Genomic DNA, 27,255 nt, shown 5'->3' with positions numbered 1-27,255 from the left:
TGTGTTCTTTCTATGTGACGTCATCAGACATGGTCGCCTTTTTTCAGGACGTAACAATAGAAAATTCAGGAGAAAGCAAGAAAATGTGACGTCATAATCGTATTTCTACCAATGAAGAACTGAATGGTTCACACGTTGATTAAATAAAAATAATCAACAGGTCAGGAAAAGGATAAATCGTGTAAGAATTAGAGAAAAGCATTTATCGCTATATTTCGATAAAATTCTGACTCTGATCGAGTGCAAAAGTCAAAATATAATTCTCCCATTGTAGCTCAAAAAATGTACCCCAATCTGCAACGTTTTAGTTAGTTTTTAAAAATGACGATGGGAACCCGTTTTAAGACCAATATTACTCCCAAAATATCCTTTGATAGAAAACACAAAGGAAACAATTGTGCAAAAACATAATGTATGGCTTGAGACTTTTATGTGTTTAATACGAACAACTCAGATAACCGAAATAAACATTATGAACTGATATGTCTGTCAGTATCATTTTGAAACTGGTGTCTGCCTAGACATAACCCCATTCAGTTTAGGCATTACTTCGCTCAAGATTGAGAGGATGAAATGAGGTTTTGATATCGCGGGCAAATTATGCGACTTAAGATATGTCAACACTGGTAACGACGAACCTGTTGTAAATATGGTCCGTAAGATAATTTTGTTTGTATTCAAATTTATGATCGGTTATGCGGTTAAACTGTCTGAAGACTAGATTTTTAAGCCGAGCATCAACATGTTATATTTTGCATAAATCATTAAAGTCACACATGGACTATAACCTTGTGTTGTATTGAAGACATTTATTTCAGTGTTGGCAATCAGTTACTGTGGGGTCCAAGTGAAATAAAAATCGATAATTATACATGTGAAATAAACTCGATTATTTCACTCCCCTGACGTCATACAACAATGAGGTTATTAAGTTATTTCCATTAAAAGCCCATCGTCAATGTAATAAAAAGATTAACTAATCAAATAATTCAAGTATCGAAATATATTGAACTCGTGATTGAAAAACACTGATATTTAACGCATGCGCTACGCGCATACGTGAAATAATGGGTTGTTTGGGCCTCATTGAATATTTTTCGGAATAGAAATTGTTCATTTACAGCTCTAAAACGGTATTACATTTAGCAAATATGTCTTTACCTACTTCTGAATGAGAAAAGTAGAAAATTATCAGACCAACATCATTTTACCAAAAATATGTTAGTTAAGTAAATTAAAAGGAAATGGTTAAAAATATGCAAAATATAATATGTATAGCGTAAAGTAATAGATTAGGTTGAAATGGACAACTTAGGTAAATGAACTGAAAATGTTGTGACATCATCCTTCGGAGGTTAATGTCTGCATGCACACAACAACGTTCTACTTAACGTCATGGTCACTGACTATGTTTTTATCTTTTTAAAAAACTTTCCCCAAAGATTTTAAAATATGGATTGATTTAGTTTGTATAATGGTTAAAGTCTATTTCAAGAAATTAAAAATTGTTCTTTAAATTAATCCTATTGAATAGGTCAAATAACTGAATATCATCAATTGCCAAAATCTCTCAAAGATATATTAATTTGTGTCAATTTGATTTAGTATTACATGTAAAATTAACAATATTAAAGAAATAACAAATAAGAACTTTAAGATTTATGTTATTGAATTGCCGATATAAGTTAAGGGGGTAGGACGCAGAGGTTTACCTTTATCTGTTTATGAAAAGATAGTTTACAGGAGCAAAGATGACAGAATTCTTAATCAATTTGAGACCAAACCTTAATAAAGAGATAAGCATTTTAGATCTATTTATGATTCAACTAACCAAATACAACCACCTGGTTATAAGTACATTGTATATATATATATATATATGAACAACACACGAATTAAGTGTCGAGGTATAACACGGGTGTGAGTCCGCAAGCCTTTGCCAACCTTAAACAGTGATGTAACAAAATAACTATGAGAACAAACTTTACAAATTTTCTGAAAGTGATTTATTCATCAAATCAACAAAAAACATCTGTCAGTATATCTGCAATACCTTTACTTGGTTTTAAACAGATACATCACACTTCAATGTGTCTTCTTTTTATACGGTAAATATGTTTGGATTGATGAATACAAAATATTTTATACTGAAATGCGCTTTAAAAGATATTATTTTACAGGAACCTGTATGACATCCAAATTGTAACACTTGACGTAAATCTCTTTAATGGCTTGACAGCACTGACGGAATTGTAAGTAACTTGATTCACATACAACTGTTTGACTTCATGTCATGCTGGTTTGCCACGCAATGATTTAATTTATTTGAAGTTTTTTTTCCATTTTCGTCCACTGATATAATAATTTGTGACTATTTCATTTTGTATTTCATGAAAAGTGTACAATTTAAAGAAATAACAAATAAGGACTTCAGATATATGATATTGAATGCTGTTATAAGTTAAGTGGATAGAAATTTTGGCATTGGAGGGGTTTCCCCGTATCTGTTTAGGACAATATACTTTACAGGAAAAGAGATGACACAATTCCTGTCAAAATTGAGACCAAACCTTAGTTAAGAGAAAAAGCATTTTCGACCTGGTTTAATATATTTGTACTTTTTTTTTATAAGTACATATTGTCAGAAGGATACAATATTTGCACTTTGGACTATCACAGTTTGAATTACTTGTATTTGCCAAAAAAATAATTGTTACATTGTATGAAGCTATTGAATATCTATTATAGCCGTTTATTTTTCAACTTTTTTTAAAACTGTCTGCACAATTCCTCAAAATATATATACTAATAGCTATGATCGTTTCTAAGAAATAATCAATAAACATGTTAGCAAATTGATAAAACAGTTTAGTGAATTCAGACTTTTTTGTTATATGTTCTATCTTTTGTTAATTATCTTGGTTTTGTGTTAAGAGGTAACATGCATTAACACATATTGAAATATAATGATATAAAGCTAAAATTATTTTTTTTTCCAATTACAGCTGTAAAACAGTATTTCATTTGACAAAGTTGTCGTTACTTACTACTGAATGATAAAGGCAGGAAAATTATCAGACCAATATCACTTCACAAAAATATTTTGGTAAAATCATCTGCCTTTTGTTAATTGAATGGTTACCTTCTATTTTAATGATGAAATAGTTGATTTGAGCAGGGAAGACAAACTGTTTATAACTGAACTATTTAGATTAAACTTTTATAACGACGAATACTCTTCTCAATCCGGCGATTTAAGTGTGCTATAAATAATTCACATTTTGAGAACAACCAAAACATAGTACTTAATGATGCTTTGCATTTGACTTTTCTTTTCTCTTTTTCAAAAACCGCATGCGCTTCAAAGAGAAATGAATGAATTTCGCTTTAATTTGATTTGGTATCATTTTAACCCTTTCACTGCCACACCAATTCAATACTTTGCCAAGGCAGATTTAGGGTATTCAAAAAACAACTGTACCGCTTATGACGTCCACAATGAGAGAACGTCACGGAGAGGGGCACAGATGGAGGTATGCATGCATGTACAGAACAATTATCTCGGGTTTTTTAACGTTTTGATCCGAAACGCAGCAGAAGAAATGTGAGTTCTACGTATTTGAGGGGTTCCGTAGTAATTTTAAGCGATATATTTTTTGAATTATTTTTAAAGTTAATCTAATAAAAGTATATCAGTTAAACCTGAATATTGAAAATCGAACATTCAGGCCTATTGATCGAGTATGTCTTATTGAAATCCAAACTACTTTAAAATTACTAAGTTTCATTTACATGTATATACTGAACATTTGTAGAAGTTGATTTTGAACATGCATGCGACATATCATAAAAACATTTTTTTTGATAAGTATATTGGGGATTCCGGAAATAACATGAACTATTTCTATTGTGTTGTAATTGGTTTTAAACTAGCTTTCAGTGTGCGAATACTGTCAGATCTATACTTTGTGTCTTTTGTTTTTTTGGTGGTTGTTTTTGTTTCGATCTGACGAGTTAAGCACTTTTCAAGTGATACGGGAGACGGATTTATAAAAGTTTTTCCAAACTTGTTTCCGAATCCCATATTTGAATTTTATGTAAAATTATACTACTGCATTGTTATAAGTTTCCAAAAATAAAAACTGCTCAAGCAATGTGTTCTTTTATAATTTGTTCTTACTGTGTGCCGTTACACCACTGTCCTGTTGGGGAGGGGCACCCACAAACATGTTTATATTCATTTTATATGTGTCTGTCACAATTCAAGAGCCTGTAATTGAGTGGTTGCATGGCGTTTGTTGCTGTTTATAATATTTGTTTTCGTTTATTGTTTTGTTCATAAATCAGGCCGCAAGATTTCTCGTTTGAACTGTTTTCATTTGTCATGCATTTCAGGGCCTTTATAGCTTGCTTTGCTGTATGAGATCTGCTCATTGTTGAATGCGATACGGTGATCTATAGTTGCTTACTTCTACGCCATTTGGTTCTGGTGGAGAATTGTCTCATTAGCAGTTATACCACATCTTCTAAGTTTAATATCATGTGTACACTCAGAAAGAACGATTATTTCATGCAAATCTACGATTTCTTAAAAGTTCGATAGAGTTTCAACAGTTGGTCATCGGATTCACAGTATGAACTTTTTGCAAGTTATATTGACACGGCAGAAAGTAAAATAAATTATTTCGAATTCACGATATGTACCACATTTAATTAAACCATGGGAGAACAGTTCTATTGAACATAGATAATACAGATAACATGTATCAACATGATTACACGGGACTTTCAGGATTTCTCTCCTGTAAATAAATAACTCGCCATGCAAATATTTAAAGAGCCATTTAAAAAAATTCTTTGAATGAAAAATACGGGTATTTATGTGTTTGGAGGGCGTTCATTTTGAAAATAACATTTTTAAGGTAGATCGGATTTCTTCCACCAGCTCGGATTTGTAACTTACTAGAAAACAATCGATCTACAACTTTAATGAAATATGCATTTTAAATGAGGAATGCAATTCATTTTTAAGTCTTTTCATTTCAACGAAGATAATTATGTGGTTTATTCTATTATTCCGATAGATCTGAAAAAATTGCAAAACATGCAGCTTGACAAAAATCTCCGTGACTTCACTTTTTGTCAGAGTTTTGAAAACAACATGAGTCTTCATTTAAAGTATGAACAAATTCTAATTTTTTTCTTTTAACTTAAAAACCCTGCTCTACTTGACTTGAATAATTATATGTTTTAAAAGACTGTAGAGTGAGTGACCCATATTCGCCGCATAATTCGTTCATTTCTACTTACATCCAACCTACATTCGATGATTTGGAACTTTTTATGTAGGTTTCAGAAATTTTACTATATGAAAAAAAATGTTTGATAAAGGAATCATCTTCAAAACATTGGTTAATTGTTCTAAAAATAAACGCTAACTCAAGAGGAAATCAAGTTGTTCGTGTACCATGGGGGACACATTTTCGCCGCAATGTATGATATGACCATCCTCATTATCCTGGTATATTATAAAAACGAATGTTTGCAATTACATGAATTAGCTTGAGAGATCATTCCTATACGATTTTTCTCACAAATATTTTCTTTTAAGACTGCGCATGGTTGCCATATAAGATCATATAAATCTAACATAATTGCCAAAATCGTCTAAAACACCTGCGAATTTCTGTATATGTGCGAATAACCTTGGAAATGGGGATAAAGAGGAATATCAACCGTTCGAACATTACAAACAGCTTTTAAAATATTTAGGCAAGTATTGGGTAAAGGCACACGAATTTTACAGAAAAAATAGCAAAACGGCGAAAATGTGTCCACGGCGAATATGCGCCATCGACTCTATAGTTGTCCTACTTGCTTCTTTCACATTTTTCCTGAAACGATCATTATTTTACGATGCAGTCTACAGTTATGACGTCATATTTTAGCATTACGTCAAGGTCATATGACGGCAGCAATGGGAATTCTGACCCTTGCAATAAATTGAAATATTCCTGCATTGAAACCCCGTGTCGAGCCTCAATGTATTACCTCTATCCATCTGTCACGTAACGTGTATTGTTACAGAACAGACGAAATAGGCAACCGTTGCCAAGCCTAAATAAAGACCGTTGGCATTTGAAAGGAGTACATAAAGCCTAAATATAGGCTTTACGGCATAGTAAGGGTTAAGAAATAAATAATAAAGACGTTGGGATTTATGTACTAGTAATTGAATTGACAATATCACTTAGGTGACCTGAATTTAGTCAATGAAATGTAGCCTTGATTCTTTTTTTAACAAGACAGTTAATGATACAACAAATATCCTGACAAATAAATTTATCAAAAATCACTGGTGTTAAACTGATCATGGTAATTGCAAATACCACGATCCCAACATGGCGGAGCCAAAAACAAGTTAAATCGTCTGCTTCTTATTTCTCCGTGTACACACGTTGTTTTCAAGAATTACTCAGGCGATAGGTTGATATGTACGGTATTGTGTGTGTGTGTGTGTGTGTGTGTGTGTGTGTGTGTGTGTGTGTGTGTGTGTGTTCTTAATATCATATGTGGCCTTGTTACCGAATAAATAGCCATCGAAAATTTACGGAGGATCATCGTAACTCCAAAAGAAGACAATCGTAACTTGTGGACAAATAACTTGAAAGATAATCGTAACTGTATAAAATATGTCTATGATCATAGTAACTGATTTTATCAGTACCTTCTGCGAAGGGAATATTTAATAATATATGCATGGTGAATGTGTCTTTGGGACACAGAGGATGTCCCCGCTTGCAAAAAAAAACGTTGTTGGCATAATACGGGTTATGTTCATATATTATATGATGGTATAATAATTAACCCTTAACGGGAGGTTTTGTGCTTAATTTTCATATGATGAAGACATAATCCATTAATCAGTTTAATTGAGGTCTGGAGCTGGCATGTCAGTAACTGCTAGTAGTCCTTTGTTAGTTTATGTATCGTTGTCATTTTGCTTAGTTTCTTTTGTTATCTATTGATATCGGACCCGGACTTCTTTTAAACAGAGTTATACTGTGCGAATTGCTATGTATTTCTTTATTCTGCATTCACTAGAGATAATGGGGAAGGGTTGAGATCTCACAAAACATGTTTAACACCGCCGCATTTTTGCGCCTGTCCCAAGTCAGGAACATCTGGCCTATGTCAGTCTTGAATATTTTTTTAACTTTAGTTCATTTATCTGTTTTGGAGTATGACGTATATATTCAATGAACTAGTACATATTTTTATTCAGGGCCTCTCCTGTCATCATGATGAACATTTACCGTAAATTATAACTTGTAAAATATAAAAACTATATCTACGAAGCAAAAAGTCAATTAGTAAATTGTTCACTAATTCTAGTCACACTATCAAACATTCAAACACAATTTATATATAGTCGTCATTCCCATCAGCATATAAAGAAAGTTACGATTATCACTTATAAGTAACTATTATCATGTCCAAGTTACGATTATCTAACAATCCTGTTACGATTATCATATCAAACAAAATTCTTGGAGTTACGATGATCTTCCGTAAAAATTCGATGGCTATTATTTCGGTAACAAGGCCACATGTGATATTAAGAAGACGAACACACAACACAACACAACAATACCGTACATATCAACCTAGCGCCTGAGTAATTCTTAAAAACAACGCGTGTACACGGAGAAATAAGAAGAAGACGATTTAATTTGTTTTTGGCTCCACCATGTTTGGATCGGGGTAACTGCAATTACAATGATCAGTTAAACACCAGTGATAGATAACACGTTAAAGTCCCCGACATCACAAATGTAACAAAAATTAAAAGAGAAAACTAACGGCCTGGTATATGTAAGAACAACAAAAAAAAAACAGGTATGATATACATCAATATACAACAACCCTTGACATTTGTGCTGCCATTCGCCTAAATGGATTAAAATTCCTGTGTAGGTCTTTTTACACTCCTATAGGTAGATCATACAGTAAATAACAGGAAACAAATTCATATGTTTTCGATATATTTTATGAATGTATGTAATGAACCTTTACTTAATCATTCGAAATAGACAAATCAAGCACATTATGATTGATATTATTAGAATTTATTGATAATTCAAGATGATTAGAAATTTGTCAATGGAGAGGTTAGCCTGTATCTGTTTAGGTCAAGATGGTGTACTTGAGCAGAGAAGACAGAATCATTTGAAATTGAGACTACACATCCTTCGGCGCTAAACGTCTTCGAATAGTATTCACATTTTCTGAACAGCCACAACATTTTACTTTGAACTATTTCCATGTGTCTTTATTTTCTCCTTCTTTAGGATAATTAACCAGATATAAAGTAATATGAAATATGTATAAGAACTTTCATGATATAACATTGAAATTAGGATTCGCATTTAGATCGACAGTTTTTTTTTATTAAACTTAAATCTCAACTTTGCATTGTTCAAATGTAGCCCCATAACAATAGTTATCAAAGGTACCAGGCTTATAATTTAATACAAAGTTGAAGAGCATTGATAGCCCAAAATTTCAAATAGTTGTGCCAAAAACGGCTAAGGTTATCTATGCCTGGGAATACTTAATTTGGCAAACTCGTGGAAAGTAACTTATGAATAAGAAAGGCAAACCATTTTCAAACCAATATCACTTTCCAATATAAACTCATTTGATAATCAAAAACACAAAAGAAACCCTTGTACCAAATGTAATATATGAGTGTGAGATGTTATAGGGTGAATATGGACAACTTAGGTATCTGAATCAAAAACTTTGGACAACTTAATTTTTTTTTCTAGGTTTTTGTATTCATATTTGGCGTAGGGTATGCCCTAAAACTGTCTAATCACCATATTTCTTAGCAGAGATTAAAGATGTTATTTTTAACATTGACCATTTAAATAAATAGAATCTATTGCAAACAAGACGATTTTAATTTTGAATTTATCAATTTCCCCCAGCTTAGTAGCAATTAACCAAATTAACCTGCATATGAAATACATTTCCCAACTCATTCGGTATTCCAGAACTTACATCTTTTACTCAGACTTTATAAAAGGTCACCAGTGTGTGAGCAGAAAGTTGATGAACCAGTGTTATGTCAAAAATTTCTGAAAACAAAAATCATCGGAAGATACCAAAATCTAAATTACGTGTTAAAGTGTTCTTTTATTTGTCTTTGAAAATGAGTAATCTTTACTGTATCAGTATTTTTGGTAATATTCTTTTGGCGTGGCTCGGTACTTTTACATTCCGCAATTGTGTTATTTTCTGATGTGTCTTGTCTAAATGCCATTTTGCTTTTTTTGTTATTGACATATTTGTTTGTTTTTATAGTGATTAAGATTATAATACAATATTGACTACTGTATCCCTATTTTGACATTTTTACCTATTACGATATTTTTGTAATTTTACTTTTATAGTCATTCATTAAAGATATGCATTGAATTATAAATATATGTTAGCATGTATGCAATATTTCAATCAGTTTTCACAGATATATAACGCTTCCATTATTCTCAATTCCCAAGGTAAATGTTTACATTGATGATTATGACAAATCTAATGCTTCAATACGATTTATTTTTTTTTATTATTTTGAAATTTTACAAATAAGATTTATAAATGTGTATTCATTTAATTTGGTGATAAATGTATTTGTGATTTTCATGAAATCACAAATAAGGCCGTAAAATTTATGTCATTGAATTTTTCATAAACGCCCATGTGATTTATTTTTTGTCAGTAGAGAGGTTACTCTGTATCTGTTTAGGACAAGCTAGTTATTTGAGCATGGACGACATAATTAGAATAAGAATTTCAAACAAACTTTGATTAAGAGAAATAGCTTTACCGATCTTGTACTATACATTTGCATATCGTTGATAAGTATTTCCAGAACAGTAAGTTCTTTGCACTTTAGACTACTTCAACTTGAACTAGCCGCAAATATCGATAGTCATAATTCCCACTTTTTCTGCAATATTCCTAGATAGAAATAAGAAGATGTGATATCAGAGCTAATGAGACAACTCTGCATCAAAGTCACAATATGTAAAAAGTAAACAGTTATAGGTCAAAGTACGACTTTCAACATGGAGCCTTGTCTCGTACTGAACTGCAAGCTATAAAGGGTCCCAACATAACTATTCAAATAAGAAAAAACTGCAGTCTAATGAAAATAATTTCTATATTACTTAAATCTCAACTTTGCATTGTTCAAATGTAGCTCCATAACAGTACTTCATTTGGCAAATTTGTGGAAGTTACTTATGAATAAGAAAGGCTCTATACGTCTTCGAAAAGTAATTCACATTATCTGAACAACCACAACATTTCTTTGAACTATTTCCATGTGACTCTTTCTACTCTCCAAATTTAGGATACCTAACCAGATACAAATTAATACGAAATACATATAATCAAATATCTATATATTACGATAAAATCAGAGTTTGCATGTAGCGCAAAAGTTTTTATTTAAGTGAAATATGAATCTTTCATCATTGCTCTAAAACGGTACCCCATTTGGCAAAGTTGTTGAAAGTTACTGCTGAATAATAAAAGCTTACCATTTTCAAACCAATATCACTTTCAAAAATAATATCATTTGATAAACAAAAACACAAAGCAAACCGTTGTGCCTAATATGATATATGAGTTTAGGTTTTTATGTGGTTAATATGGACAACTTAGGTAACTGAATTAAAAATTCTGGACTGATATTCCTATTAGCAGCATGTTGTAACGTTTGTCTACTGACATCGTGCTCCGTGTATTTTCACCATATGATTTCACATATAAGAGCTCGATATTGAAATGATGAAATGATGTTTTAATATTTGAGGTAAGAAGAACCAAATTAAAGTATAGCTACACTGGTATCGATGTAGCAGTTGTAAAATATGATCACTTTGAAAATTGTTTGTGTATTCAAATCTGGCATTGAGTATACAGAAAAACTGTCGAAAAACCAGATTTAATAGATGACACTGATCATGTTATTTTTAACACATATCATTTAAGTCATACACGAAAAATAACTATTCAATGTATACTTAGCATCTGTAAATATTTTAATTTCGGATGTAACACGTCTACTGTTTGGCTGAAAGTGTTTTGTCTATCAGCTCATAAAATTTAGACGAAACCTTGCTAAAGAGGAAGAGAACTATCGATCTGGTGGTATACATTTGCACATCGGAGATTAGAAGTACATATTTCCCGAACAGTAAAATTTTTGTACTTTGACTTTTCACTATTCAATTTGACTTTGCGCAAAAAAATAACAGGAAAATGATAAAAAGCTACTAAATATCTGTTGTAATTTTCTACCTCTTTTTCTGCCTATTGTTAGAGTATGTATAAATTCGTTTTGATTAATCTGTGTACCGTTTCTAAAAAAAAGATATGGACGTTTAGATTTATGTTATTAACCTGATAAGTTTGCTTTTAATTTTATGCTTTTTATGGTAATAACCAAGATATAAGCTATTATAACATGTATAAATAAAGGCAACAGTAGTATACCAGGGTTCAAAAGTCATAAATCGATTTAGAGAAAACAAATCCGGGTTACAAACCAAAACCGAGGGAAACACATCAACTATAAGAGGAAAACAAAGAAAAAACAGGAACATCGAAGTGCAACAAAAACAAACGCCAACACTCATAAAAACGAACTTTTTGACAACAACTGCTGTATTCCGCACTTGGTACATGACATTTTACCTTGAACCTGGTTTAATGGCATGCCAAACCTCCCGCTTTATGACAATGTCAAAAAAAAAGATGATTATACAAATGTATCGCTATATTTTAAAAGGTGCTTCATTTCAGCTTATCCATACAAATTTTTACCACACGTTATTCACAGCGGGTCCACAGAGATGACTCCCATCTCAATGATGTCTATCGTTATATTTAGATAAAATTCTGACTCTCATCGAGTGCAAAAGTCAAAACATAATTGTTCCATTGAAGCTCAAAAATTGTACCCCAATCTGCGTTTTAGTTAGTTCTTACAGAATAACAAAGGAAACCCGTTTTAAGACCAATATTACTCCCGAAATATCCTTTGACAAATAACACAAAGGAAACCATTGTGCAAAAAAATAATGTACGGCTTAAGACTTTTACGTGTTGATACGAACAAATAAGACAACTGAAATAAATATTATGGACTGATATTTCTGCCAGCATCATTTTGTTACTGGTGTCTGCTTAGACATAACCCCATTTACTTTAACCATGACTTCGCTCGTGATTGAAATGATGAAAATGTTGATATCGGGGACTAAATATGGGAATTAAGATATTTCAATACTGATTACGACGAAGCTGTTGTAAATCTAAGTTTCTATGATCATCGTGTGTGTAATCAAATTTATGATCGATTATGCGGTTAAACTGTCTGAAGACAATTTTTTAGCCGAACATCAACATGTTATATTTGCATTAATCATTCAAGTCATATATGAACTATAACCTTGTGTTGTATTGTAGACATTTATATCATAGTTTGGAATGAATTACCGTGTTTTCCCAGTGAAATAAAAACCGATAATTTTACATGTGAAATAGACTCGATTATTTCAATCCCCTGACGTCATACAACAATGGAGTTTCTACTTTATTTCTATTTAAAAGCTCATTGTCATTGTAATAAAAAGAATAACTAATAAAAAAAATCAAGTATAAAAAAATATTGAACTGGTGATCGAACAACACGGATAATTAACGCATGCGCTACGTGCTTTCATGAGTTAATGTGTTGTTTGGTCACTCGTTGAATATTTTTCGGAATAGAAATTGTACAAATCAGCTCTTAAACGGTATTTCAAAGTTGTCTTTACCTACTACTAAATGAGAAAGGTAAAAAATTATCAGACCATTATCAATTTACTAAAAAGATTTTTGTTAAATAAATTAAAAGGAAATGGTTATGCAAAATATAATACGTTGCTGGCTTGCTGTCGTATTATATGACCCCTCTCCTTCGTTCATTATTTTTTTCAAGAAACACATATTTTTGAGAAAGCAATTTATAAAATCAGTGTTTTTATCTTTTTAAAAAACTTTAAGCAAAGATTTTAAAATATGGATTGATTTAGTTTGTATAATGTTTAATTTCTACCATTTTCAAGAAAATGAAAATAGTTGCTTACATTGATGCTATTGAATAGATCACATATCTGAATGTCATCTGCAAATGGTCAATGGATAGGTTATCTTGTAGCGTTTTAAAATGAAATAGTTAACATGAACAGGGAACTGTTGATTATAATTGAAAATAAACTTCCAAAAGTTATAATGGTTTATAAAACCCGTCTGTAATTTCAAAGAGAAATATATAAAATTCCGTTTCAATTTGATTTGGTAGCATTTCTAAGAAATAATAGATAATTGAAGGGAATAAAAAATAAGATCCTGCAGATTTATGTTATTGGACCGCTGATTTAAGTTATAGGAACAGAAATTTTGACAACGGAGAGGTTTACCTGTAAAATTGAGAATGGAAATTGGAAATGTGTCAAAGAGACTACAACCCGACCAAAGAGTAAAAAGCAGCCGAAGGCCACCAATGGGTCTTCAACACAGCAAGAAAATCCCGCCCTCGAAGGCTGACTTCAGTTGGCCCCTAACCAAAATGTGTACAAGTTCAGTGAAAATGGACCTTATACTAAACTCCAAAACATATAAATGAACTAAAATTAAAAAAGCATACAGATGTTGTTTCGATGGGTCTTTTTTCTGATTTTAGTCATAAATTGTGAATCATATCAATATAGAAACAGGCTAGCGTTTCACAAAGAATCGTACGATTCTCGTTTAAGATTAACTTTACGTCAGGCGTAAGATTTTACCTGTCCCGTCTTGTTTTAAGATATTTATTTGCTTTGGTTTTATTAGAAAAAATGGCTGGTGGTGGGTTTTTTTTTTCAAGCGCGGTCTGTTTTTGCTATTGTTGACCGACAGACGAATGATGAAGTTAAAGAAACAGACAAATTCATTGGGACTTCGGCATATATTGAATCCAAATCAAAATGAGTTTCTAAATTGTTTATATGAAATTATACGTATCTTCAGATGTTAATCATGAACAGGTATAAAGTTTCTTAAGCATTGTGATAGTTTCTGATGCGTGTCTAGACTTTTTTTTAAAAAGGAACCCACTGACAAGACAACATTAGGACTTGGACATGTAAAAAGTATTTGCTCATTTTCATTTCATATCTTATAATGCTATGCTATGCATTTGCTACTGTGTCATCCAAAAATATAATAGTCATTAGGAGATAAAAAAAAAAAAACGCATTAATGTCTACGTATGTTTTATTTATTTTATTTTTTTTTGTATCTGGGGATTGAAGTTTATCCAATTTCTTATTCAATGGAGTCTTTTTTTATTTGTGTACCTATAAAGGGCAAATCTTGAATCTTACCACTTCCTACCTTTAAAAACGCGAACCTGATAGAGCGCATGGCAACTGGTGTAATTACTTTGAAACTATGGATTCATACCATAAGGCATTATTAATTATTGTTTTCTCAATTTCTGGACTGTTATTTGTTTTTAAAATAATCGTTATATACAAAAATGTCTCTTCAATAAAGAGCACCGTCCTCCACTGAAGTGTATAACCGCAGGACATGCGTTAGATAGGGGGTTATAACAATTTTAGCTTGACATAAATATGTATTGTTAACTTCATAAAGTCCGGAGAACTAGTAAATAGCGTTTATATTTTTTGTGAGAATATTTAGTACAAAGTTAGGTGCATTCACGACGTACCGACACCCCTTTGTGAATTTAAAGCAGATGTCCCTTTATAAAGCGCTGTGTTAGATCAATCACTTTTAAGTTTTTATGATAAAATATTTAGACTTTTGGAAGCGAGGTGCTCGTTTCAGTTAAATTAAAATAAAGTCAAATGTAGAAATGGTAAAAATACAATTATTTCAAGAATTTAAAATTTCAGTAACTTATTGTTGTGACAAAATAACATGAATACATGTATTCTGATCATCCAATGGAACTTAATTTTTTGTAAGATAATGTAATGTTGTTGATTTTAACCAAATGTCAACAGGTTAAATAACTACGATTTGTTTTACGACTGCCTGTTAACACTCGAAAGTTTACGATCAAACTTACGATAAAATTCTACTAACGATTGTTTATGAAACGATAAAAAACTTACGATTTGACTCACGACCGACGTAAGATCTAAGATTGTCGTACGATTTTTTTGTGAAACGATGGTCAGGACTGCAATAAGTGGTGCAAAGTTTGTCCCATTGGAATTCCGATAACTTGACGATATACGGAATCTCTATACCTAACAAAATTGTTATCTTGTAAAAATTCAATGGCAGTTATAGTATCAAAGCAAGTCCAATTGTCATAGTTCTTTTGTTTGTTGTTACTAAAACATGACCTAAAAAGTTTGAACAAATTTATCGCATTCTGACTATTTAAATGTCCATTTAATTAGATTTGTGATTTTTTTCTTAAAAAGATTATGAGGTAAAGTAGTATATAGGGTATACAAAATCTAAACTTTGAACAGATTAGAAATCACCAATATAAGCATGCAATTTATCAAGTGCTTCCAACGAAATTTTGACACTCCAAAAGTAATTAATGCCACTATTTTCAAAGGCATTATTTGAACAATTTATTACCAGGTGTTTGATTGTACCAAGTGTACTAGTAAGTATAATATACAGTTTACTATTGGAAAAATGGCTTGAAGACGAAATTACTCTGTATTTGTAAGTTGTTTTGTGCAGTTCGGGAAGCCAGTACATGGTTAAAACTTTCATTGTATTTGGTTTTCCTTGTAAAGGAGTAGCTATTAGTGTATGTGTGTTACAGATGTCATTTTCTGAAAATGGAGTCAGTTGGAATGTTGGTATCTGTTTAGGACAAGATAGTTAACAGGAGTAGAGGAATTGAGAACAAACAATAAAAAAGAGGAAAAACATTATCGATCTGATGCATTTTATTTGTACATTTTTTTTATTAGTAGTACATATTTTCAGAACGATAAAATCTACTTTGGACTATTTTAATTTACCTTTCTTGTAGTTTGCCCGAAATAAAAATAAAAATCATATGAAGATGTTGCATATCTAGTCATTTAGTTTTCTCTTTTTGAAAACTGTCTGAACAATTCCTCAAAATGTACAAAAAATGATTAAATTTAATATGGTCTCGTTTCTAAGAAATAATTGAATGGATAATATAATTTTGGTCAGTTGGCTATGTCATACATTTTCTTAATGAAGAGTTTCCCTATTTCTCTTGATTACAAGATAGATACCCCTGATTGAGAAACGCAAACCATTTGAAACAAATATTACTTCCAAAAAATCCTATAATAAAAAAAACAGGAAATCGTTTTTTTAAAAATAATATATGAGTTAAGGATTTGATAGTGTAAAAGCAAACAACTTAGGTAACTGTGTTAACAAGTTTAGACTGATTTTCCAGTCAGAATCATTTTGAAAAATTTGAAGGATTACACACAAGGAAACCATTCTGCAAAACATAATATTTGAGTTAAGGATTGTATACGCTTAACAGGTGACAATTTAGTTAATCGAATTAAACATTATGGATAATATTTCTGCCAGCATAAATTTGAAGTTATTGTCTGCCTGGACATAACTCCATTTAATTTAACCATGTCTTCGCTCGAGATTGAGATGATGACAAGAGGGTTTAAGTATCGAGGTCAGAAGATGCGAATTAAGATCTCTTAGATATTTTTGTTTATTCAAAATTCTAATCGATTATATGGTTAAACTGTCTGAAGACCAATTTTTTTTTTTTTTTTTTTTAGTCGAACATCAAAATATTATATTTTGCATCAATCATTTAAGTCATACATGAATTATAACCTTTTGTTGTATCAATTATTTACATCGGTCAGAGAGTATGCAATATTTCAACCAGTTTTCAAACATATATACTACACTTACATTGATCTTCTTTTTCTAATGTAAATGATAAGGTAATAAATACAAATCATTTTAGGCAGAAATACGTTTTAACAAATATTATTTTACAGGGACCTGAAACAAAACAAAATTGGAACGCTTGATGTAAATCTCTTTAAAAGTTTGACGGCTCTGGAAAAATTGTAAGTAACTTAATTCCACAAACACATTTTTGCCTCCAGGTGTTGCTGGTTTGCTTTTTATCCTCTTGAAATAAATTGTCATTTTCTGCCAACGATATATTGATTTGTGTCAATATGATTAAGCATAAAATTTAAAATTAACAATATTAAAGAAATAATAAATGAATACCTTTAGATTAATGTTATTAAATTGCTGATATAAGGTAAGGAGGAAGGATTTTTTTTATGTTTCAACTAACCAAATACAACCACCAGTTATAAAAACATTGTATATATTTGAACAACACACGAATTAAGTGGTGAAAAAGTAAAATAACAAAAATACTGAACTCCGAAGAAAATTCTCAACAAAAGTTTCAAAGCAAATGATAAAATCAAAAACTCAAACACTTCAAACGAAAGGATAACAACTGTTATATTCCTGACTTGATGCTTAACACGTTTGTGATTTAGCAATCCTTTGCCACCCCTTAAACATCGATGTAACAAAAAAGAACCCAATAAAAACAAACTTTACAAATCATTTGAAAGAGATGTATTCATCAAATCAACAAGAAGCATCTGTCAGTATGTCTGTCATACCTTTAATTGGTTTTCGAAGAGATATACTACATCTCCATTTGTCTTCTTTTTCTAAGGTAAATATGTTTGGATTGATGAATACAAAACATTTATACAGAAATACCATTAAAAAATATCATTTTACAGGTACCTGAATGGCAACCAAATTGTAACACTTGACGTAAATCTCTTTAAAGATTTGACGGCTCTGACGGAATTGTAAGTAACTTGATTCACATACAACTGTTTGTCCTAATGTGATGCTGGTTTTCCACGCAATGATTTAATTTATCTTTATGATTTTTTTTCCATTTTCGTCCACAGATATATTAATGTGTGTCAATTTCATTTTGTATTAATAAGGACTTTACACGTATGATATGGTATTGCTGGTATAAGTTAATGTGATAAGAATTTTGACAACGGAGAGGTTTCCCTGTATCTGTTTAGGACAATATAGTTAACAGGAAAAGAGATGACGCAATCTTATCAAAATTGAAAGCAAACTTAATTAAGAGGAATTGCATTTTTGATCCGGTGCAATATATATTAGTACATTTTTGCAGTATTACATATTTTCAGAACGATACAATATTTGCATTTTGGACTATATCAGTTTGATTTCCCTGTATATTGCCACAAAATTAAAATGAAGGGTGTATTGGATAGATATTATAGCAATTTATTTTTCTCTTTTTTTATACTGTATGCACAATTCCTCAAAATATATCAAAATATTGTATCGTTTCTTAAAAATACTGTATAAGAATGTTTTCAAATTGATAAAACAGTTAAAGTGAATTAAGTGAATTCAGACTTTCTAGTAATATGTTCTATCTTTCGTTAATTATTTGGATTTAAAGTTAAAACACGCATGAAATATCGATATATAAAGATATAAAGCTAAAATTTTAAAGTTAATATAAAACATGCATTAACAAATATCCATATTTGATGATATAATGCTCAAATTGTTCAAATTACAGCTCTTAAACAAGCTTAAAGTAATGTATGAGGTTCAAACAGACAACTTAGTTAAGTGAATTGAAAATGTTTTGCAGGCATCCATCGGAGGCTATTGTCTGCATGCACACAACAACGTTCTACTTAACGCCATCTCCACTGACTTTGGACTCGATTACATAACAGAATATATAAAACATGTCAGAAGACCTCACAAAAAAATCTGCCAACACTTTTGAAAAATATGGTCATTAAATTATTTGATTTTTATATACTTAAGTGCAGACATTGAAGATGTTTTAGTCTTATATCAATAATGTGAGACATGAATAAATAATAACAATATATTATATTATGAAAATCTGTCAGTGTGTTTGCAATATATTAAACAGTTTACAAAACAGATATATTAGACTTCCGTTGGCCAATTATTGCCAATGTTAATCTGTCTGCATTGACAAATATGCCAAACGTAATAGAGAAACACGTTATGCTATTTTATACAGAACAGTCAAATTACAAAATTCTCCATATGTTGCTTGTTTGCTGTCATATCGTACCCATCCCTCTCCTTTTATTCAATTCTTATAAGTAACATAAGTTTTTGAGAATGCAATATATATTATAACTTTCTAGAAATGTTTTCAAATTTCCTCATAGATGTTTGAATAACGTTTAATTTATTTTGTATAATGTTTAAAGTCTACCATTTTCGAAAAAAAAAAATAAAGGTCGTTCAAATTGATGTTATTGAATAGGTCAGACAGCTAATAAATATCATCTGAATTTGTCAATAGAGATGTTATCCTGTATTCCTTTATGATAAAAGAGTTTAACTTGAGTAGGGACACACTGTTCTTTATGATTGAGATTAAACCTTCCTAACGTAGAATACCCTTATCAATCTGGCGATATACGTAAGCTATAGGGAATTCACATTTTGAGAACAACCAAAAAATTGTTCTTCATAATGCTTTAAGTTTGACTTTTCATTTCTTTTTATCTTTTATAAAACCACCTGCAATATAAAGTGAAATGTATAAATTTCGTTTTAATTTGATTTGGTAATAAGGACGTTTTGATTTATTTTATTGATTTGAATTATCTTAAAGGATTAAGTTCCTGTGTAGGTCGTTTAACGCTCCATTAGTTAGATGGGACATAAAATAACAGAAAACGAACATACATGTTGTAGGATATTATCGACTGGCATTATACTCGACGTCGTTTTGTATTATGTATACATCATGAAAAGGGCATGCAATTTTATTTCTTTTAAATTTGAAAACAAAAGTTCAATTGATATTTAATGCATCAAAGAAAATCATTTTTTTTTTTGTATAAACAGGAAGCTAGAAAGTAATCCTTTGAATTGCTCAATGTGTATGATGAAAGAATTCAAGGATTTTCTTCAAAGGAATAATGACTTCGGAAATTCCGGTGCAAGGTGCAAAGGTGCAAACCTGTTAATTGACCAGAACTTCATCTACTGCTCACTGCTAGGTAATATAATACAACTAATATAATGAAACGATTCAACTGCCATCTTACCTCTAACAGTGGTGTAACTGATCAAGATACTAATAAACTGTACAATCAATTGAATCTTGGTAGCAGCTGTATAGTATACAATAAGGAGATGTGACATGACTTCCATTGAGACAAATATATATCGCTATAGAATATCCATATTGTATAGCCCTTTTGAAGGCCGCAACGTAGTCGAAAACTTAATTAATGCTATCGAAAATATCATAACGGTGTATAATCAAAGTTGTCAGATGATGGAAGTCATATAACGGATGAACTAGATTATGCATGAAATATTTGGCCCTGAATATATATCAGCAAAATCAGTAATTATTAAAAAGAATGTTGCGTCGAGAATAACGGGGCTCTAGATAAAGTCACTAACAAACATTTCAATAATTATCATGATACGGCACACATCATTTCGTCGTTGAAAACCTTGTTATCATTTCAAACTACATCACTTTTTTCTAAATTTGTGTATTGCTCTTCCCATTCAAATGAAACTATTGAATCAATACGAAACTTCTTAGTTACATCTAAGTTTTTTTTTTCTTTTTTGAATCATTGCGTTAAAAATATAAATTCAAAATAACAAATTAACTTACATTAATCGTCAATTAGCAGAAATGTCCAAATATCTTGACTTAATGTGGATGGGGAACATAGTTCAATTGAATAACTAGGGACAATTGTTATATTCCTAACTTGTGTTACGCACTTGTTCACAAAACTTTTACCAGTGCTAAATTTGAAAATTTCTTATAAGTTTTGGATTTTCAAATAGTTTGGCCTCGATCATCAATGAAGAGACTTTGATTGTCGAATTGCGCGTCTGGTGCAGTAAAATTAGTATCGTTAATGTTATTAAAAGAATACTCCGGATATGAATTGATCTATACTGTAGTTAGTTGTTATACTAAACAAAGCGAGAGGTCAAACAAGCAAACATAAAATAAACTCAATACGGTAGGTACTGTAATCTGTAGTTCAAGACCTTTGACATTCTTTTTGCGTTTTGTCAACTCTCGCTTTACTTTTATAAACGTAGATTCAATTATTTGTGTTATGCAAGTATGTTTTTTTTTTTTTTGGTCGATTTTTTTATGGTTTTGTATATTTGAAACCGTATGTCAGAGCTGCACTTTTCTTTTTGAAAATGCATTAACACATACGTCAATCGTAGGTCTAGTACATGTATTACACCCACAACTAACTCAGAAATAACAACAACAAAAATAGAAAACGGACTTCTAATTCTTCCAACATCATTTGAATATATTCCAGTTTTTCTCGTGTTGGGGTTGATAACGTTGAAACTTCACTTTTTCTATGTGAATTTCAAAAACGTTTTCTTTGTGATCAGTGGCCTGTTTGATATATAGTTTTGTTTTCCTCACAAGGATTTATTTTATACTACTTTTTTAAACATTGTGCTTGTCAGAAAATACAACAGCACCTGTCTGAATTTCTACTCAGCATCAAATTTGTTTAAGGATGTTCACTGCTCTTGTTTTTGAATTTTTGCCAGATTTTCGGGATCCCCTGGTTTTATTCATGCTATGCCATTAAAAACATGTGTCCACTAACCCCTACTTTCCTTTTTATAATTTTATTTCATATAGTTTAAAAAACCATATTTTAAAATCTTATAAAATCCTTTTTGGTTGATTTATGTTGGTTTAATATTGTTTAAACTTTAGTTGTTCTATGTTTATTTCATAAAAGTGTTTTCTTTGTGATCAGTGGTCTGTTTCATTTATAGTTTGTTTTTCCTGTCAAGGATTTATTTTGAACTACTTTTTATGCCCGCAACTTTTTTAGTTTGAATCCTAGGAAGTTTTCACTTTGCTGTCTGTTTGTACATATATTGAAGGTGTGCTTGTGGTCAGGGTTTTGATTTTTATTAATATTTGCTCTTTTGGGAGATAGATGAACTTTGTCATTTTTTAAAGTATTTACTTGCATAAGAGGAGCGTGCTCCCATGCTCAACTTTGTGTATTTTAAAATAACACTTTGCATTTACAGGGGCATCAAATGTGTCTCCAAGACACAATAATATCTCAAAGAAAGTCCTACATGGACTACAGTTACTTCAAAGTGGAGTGCGGGGGCATCACGTTGTCTAATTAAAACATTGTGCTTGTCAGAGAGACAACAGCACCTGTCTGAATTACTACTCGGCATCAACTATGTTTTATTAGAAGTATTACAGATAAAACCTGATTGTATTTTTTTAAAATTAAAATGTACTAAGACAAAAATAATCTATTACATTTCTTCATAACTTGGTGTTGTATGTTTTTGAAATTAAACGTAGAAATATTAAACTTGAAAAAAAAACAATAATGTCACTCGACTATGCAAAAAATCCGAAGCCTGTAACGAATTAGACAAATTAAGGGGGTGCCAAACGCTTTGACTAAACTAGATTTGTCTAGTTTAATTTTCACAAAATTTTCACAAAATATATAAACTTTGACCTGTTGCCAAAATATAAAAATTTAAACCTCACAATTTACAGGAATAATTTCATTAGATATATGGCTGTTAGACATAGACTAATTTTACTCATTTAACAGCTTGATTTTTTTTACTAATAGTATGATAGCTGATTTTTTAAGAGAAAAGTTCCTTAGTTGTTCTGTACCCCCTTAAATGAAGTTTTATTTTGTCTCATTATCACTCTACTTATATGTATAAGTAAATGTACCTCCATTTTTGTCGTATCCCATATTAACCTTTTTTTTTGCTTGCTCATCTATTTTAAACACTAACAATCCAAGACATGTCAAGGGAAGCATTACTCATTGCAACAATGAAACATGGTTCGGTGCAAGTATAGTTAACACTTTGATTTCCAGTGAAAAAATGGCATTTCTTCTTTATATGCTGTTGTCTGTTTGTTGAATAATTATTTTTGCCAAAGGTAGGTTTTTTATCATTTTATTGAATGATTGATAGCTTATTGCGTTTTAAAACTCTTTCTTTTTTTTCAATTTTTGTCACATTCCTTTCCACCATCAGAAACAGAATGTACAACAGGTAAGATCAGAGCTTATAATTATTTACGAAAATTATCTATTTTTACAAAAAGCCCTCTGGGGTAAAAAAAAAAACTATTTAATAATGTTGATTGGAACATCCGGGAAAATGTCATACTTCTGGCTATAGTGTCAAGCCCATGTACACCAAACTTCTCAAGAAAATTTTTAAAAAAATGAATTGCACATGAAAATTTTTTTTAATATGAGGTGCGCGATTATACTTTTAAAATGTAGATTTCAACTATAAAATAACATGATACACATGTAGAGAAAATGAAAAATTTAATGAATTGCATATAAAATTTCTTGTTTGCAGGTCTTGGGTCTTTTGAGAAGACTTCTCTAATTACATTTTGCTTATATATAAGTTGAAATTGTATTTATGTGGTCTTATAGAGTAAAATTAAGTGCTGAAAATTAAATCAATATATCAAATTATTGAAAACTACTGTTCTGGCTTAAGATGGAAAATCATTTTCAGAGTTTGAACGTCCCTTTGGTATATTTGGTCTATCTTATAAACCAAAAGGAGATATCTTATTAACTTAGATAAATATCTTATTAGATTACTCATATATCTTATTAACCTAATAACATATCTTATAAACCTAATAACATATATTATTAACCTCATAACATATCTTATCCATTTTAATAAAATATTTTATTACCAAGTCAGGAATATGACAGTTGTTATCCATTCGTTTGATGCGTTTGAGCTTTTGATATTGCCATTTGATTAGGGACTTTCCTTGAAAATTTTCCTCGGAGTTCAGTATTTTTGTGATTATACTTTGTATTAACCTAATAAAATATCTTATATATCAAATAAGATAAACTATATAAGATATCTTACTATTCAATTACGATATCTGATATACCAATCATAATAAATATATAGCAGTTAATAAGATATCAAATAAAGTTAATAAGATATTTTATAGAGTTAAAAAGAAATATAATAAAAAAAATAATAGATGTATTGTATACTTTTAAAGATTTCTTGTAAACCATACAAGTTTTTAACGAAGTATTTGGTATAAATATATATCTTGAAATACATATGAAATGTTTTTAACACAATATAATTTTTTTTTTTAAAGTCGATAAGATTACTTATAAAGTTTGTAACACATTTTTTTTTTTACTTCAAATTGATGAAACTATGGTATGATATACTTAGAGTCAATGGTGTTTAGAGGGCTGATATGAAAATGTATTAACTGCTTACAGTTATTATCGTATGCCTTTCCGTAACGTTATCGTATGGCATTTCGACCTCACTCTGCAGATTCCGGAATATACACCTCAGTTGTTTTCAGTTAAAAACATAACAAAGGAGGTTAAAAAACAAATATTTGGAAACAGGAAAATACATTATGAAAAATTAATGCAAAACACATGAACCAATCAATGCTTTTTTTTTAAAGTTTTAGGCATAGTTCTTAAGAGTCTGTTCTTCTGCTGAATTATGTGATCAAAAGATCATAACATGTCATTTTTCATGTCATACCCTTCAGTGGCCCTCGGTCGTGATATCAACCTCGAGTCTTTCGAATTTTGCGCTGATATCATGGCCTAGGGCCGATAAGAGGTCTGGTATGAAGGAACAATGCCATATAATAATCTATACTCATAAAGAATACTATAAGTCCTATATACTTTATAAAATATCGTATTAGCTTGAAAAGATTTCTTGAAATTGTATAAATATAGAAACGGCCTGCATGGATGTAATTAATTTGTAAAAAAAAAATCAAACTGCGTCATTTATGTTATCTTTTCGATCTGTTTCTTCATATTTTTTTTTGATGTAGCCCTACAAATTATATATAATTTAAATACGTCAACTTACTGAATAAATGAACCTATAATTGTTTTTGAGCAAAAATGTTACTCGAGTGACCCATATTGATCCTTTATTTCCTAAAAGCTGCTTCAATTGTTTTTGTCTTAAACATTGCCTCATTCAGTTTTCTTTCGATTCACACAAATGTGGTTTTCTTAACTTTGCAAATTTTGCACAACCTTCTAGCTTGAAAAAATAATATGTGATCAAATCTTTTACATCCATTTTTGGAAATATCACGATACAAAGTACATGTTTGCAAATAAAACAGAATTTCTATCGTTTTTATTTGAAACATCTATCTACCTTAACAGCTTTCTAATAATCATTACCCGTAAAATGCTTTTTATAGTTAAAGATGAAAACAAGTTTGTCGTATCGCGTTGTCAGATGAAACTCGAGTATGTCGTTGTTTACATCTGCTGAACGATTAAAAATAATTACAAATAATTTTCACATGATTTATTAGTTTTGCTAACTGGTTCGATTTTTTTTTTTTTTTTTTTTTTTTTGGCGAGACAAAGAAATTACTATCCGCCGGCGGCGGCGGAGAACTTTCCATTTCTATATAGTTACGTTGCAGTAGAACCTGTGGTTACAATACATCAGAAGCAAAATTTCCTATAATGATTTATTTATTGAGATCACCCCAGGTTTTTAGTCGGGTTAAGGTTGCTTAATCTTTAAATTTTCCTGTAATGTTTTGTAAGCTTTTATTTGTCTGCAATTTTCATTGTTATTCGTTTTTTTGTGGTTTGTTTTGTCATGACATTGCAGCTTGTATTCGTCTTATGAGTTTAAATGTCCCTTTGGTATCATCTGGCTTATAACTGTTATTGCATGCATCACATCTTTTGTGCAGATAGTGTTCTTATATGGAGTGCATTTATTGCAGTACTCCGGCTGTATCAATTACTTATTGTCTAAACTTACTGAAATCCGATCTGTCTCCTTGCTTTTAAATGTTTTATCGACTACAGACTTGTAAGAAACACATTGAAACATTTCTTCTTTTGAATTTGAAGAATATTTACAGTAGAGTCGAGAAAATGAAAATAGACTTTCTAGACTATATCGACTATATCTAAATAGAATTTGCAGATTATCAATCCATTTTTTAATAGTCAATAATAAGTATGATGAAAAGTTTCAGTTAAAGATTTGATTGGATACTGAACATGATCTATTTGACGCCGTGAATATTACATCAAACGTAGCAAAGAAAGATATTAATTTCAAATTGCTTAACATCATATTTTTATTGTTTTGTAGGTAAAATAAATACAGTAGTTATCTTTCTTGATTTGCATGGATTCAACATTGTATTACTCATCGCTTTCTGTATCATCGTTTTGGGACATAAATGGATAAATGGATTCAGTTAAAAACATAACAAAGGAGGTTAAAAAACAAATATTTGGAAACAGGAAAATACATTATGAAAAATTAATGCAAAACACATGAACCAATCAATGCTTTTTTTTTAAAGTTTTAGGCATAGTTCTTAAGAGTCTGTTCTTCTGCTGAATTATGTGATCAAAAGATCATAACATGTCATTTTTCATGTCATACCCTTCAGTGGCCCTCGGTCGTGATATCAACCTCGAGTCTTTCGAATTTTGCGCTGATATCATGGCCTAGGGCCGATAAGAGGTCTGGTATGAAGGAACAATGCCATATAATAATCTATACTCATAAAGAATACTATAAGTCCTATATACTTTATAAAATATCGTATTAGCTTGAAAAGATTTCTTGAAATTGTATAAATATAGAAACGGCCTGCATGGATGTAATTAATTTGTAAAAAAAAAATCAAACTGCGTCATTTATGTTATCTTTTCGATCTGTTTCTTCATATTTTTTTTTTGATGTAGCCCTACAAATTATATATAATTTAAATACGTCAACTTACTGAATAAATGAACCTATAATTGTTTTTGAGCAAAAATGTTACTCGAGTGACCCATATTGATCCTTTATTTCCTAAAAGCTGCTTCAATTGTTTTTGTCTTAAACATTGCCTCATTCAGTTTTCTTTCGATTCACACAAATGTGGTTTTCTTAACTTTGCAAATTTTGCACAACCTTCTAGCTTGAAAAAATAATATGTGATCA

The 27,255-nt window shown here is 30.6% G+C and overlaps 1 protein-coding gene across 1 annotated transcript in view; it reads left to right on the top strand.

Annotated features, from left to right (window-relative positions):
* Window positions 1-27,255, top strand: part of LOC127720413 (insulin-like growth factor-binding protein complex acid labile subunit) — a 162,631-nt gene that overhangs the window by 129,010 nt on the left and 6,366 nt on the right. The window contains exons 12-15 of the mRNA XM_052226992.1: window positions 2,181-2,252; window positions 17,115-17,186; window positions 17,895-17,966; window positions 20,059-20,213. Of these exons, the coding sequence (XP_052082952.1) occupies window positions 2,181-2,252; window positions 17,115-17,186; window positions 17,895-17,966; window positions 20,059-20,213 (371 nt within the window). The remainder of the gene's footprint in view (window positions 1-2,180; window positions 2,253-17,114; window positions 17,187-17,894; window positions 17,967-20,058; window positions 20,214-27,255) is intronic.

Source organism: Mytilus californianus, unplaced genomic scaffold (assembly GCF_021869535.1).
Source record: "Mytilus californianus isolate M0D057914Y unplaced genomic scaffold, xbMytCali1.0.p SCAF_11, whole genome shotgun sequence".
Lineage (NCBI taxonomy): Eukaryota > Metazoa > Mollusca > Bivalvia > Mytilida > Mytilidae > Mytilus > Mytilus californianus.
This window is presented reverse-complemented; position numbering and strand designations above follow the sequence as displayed.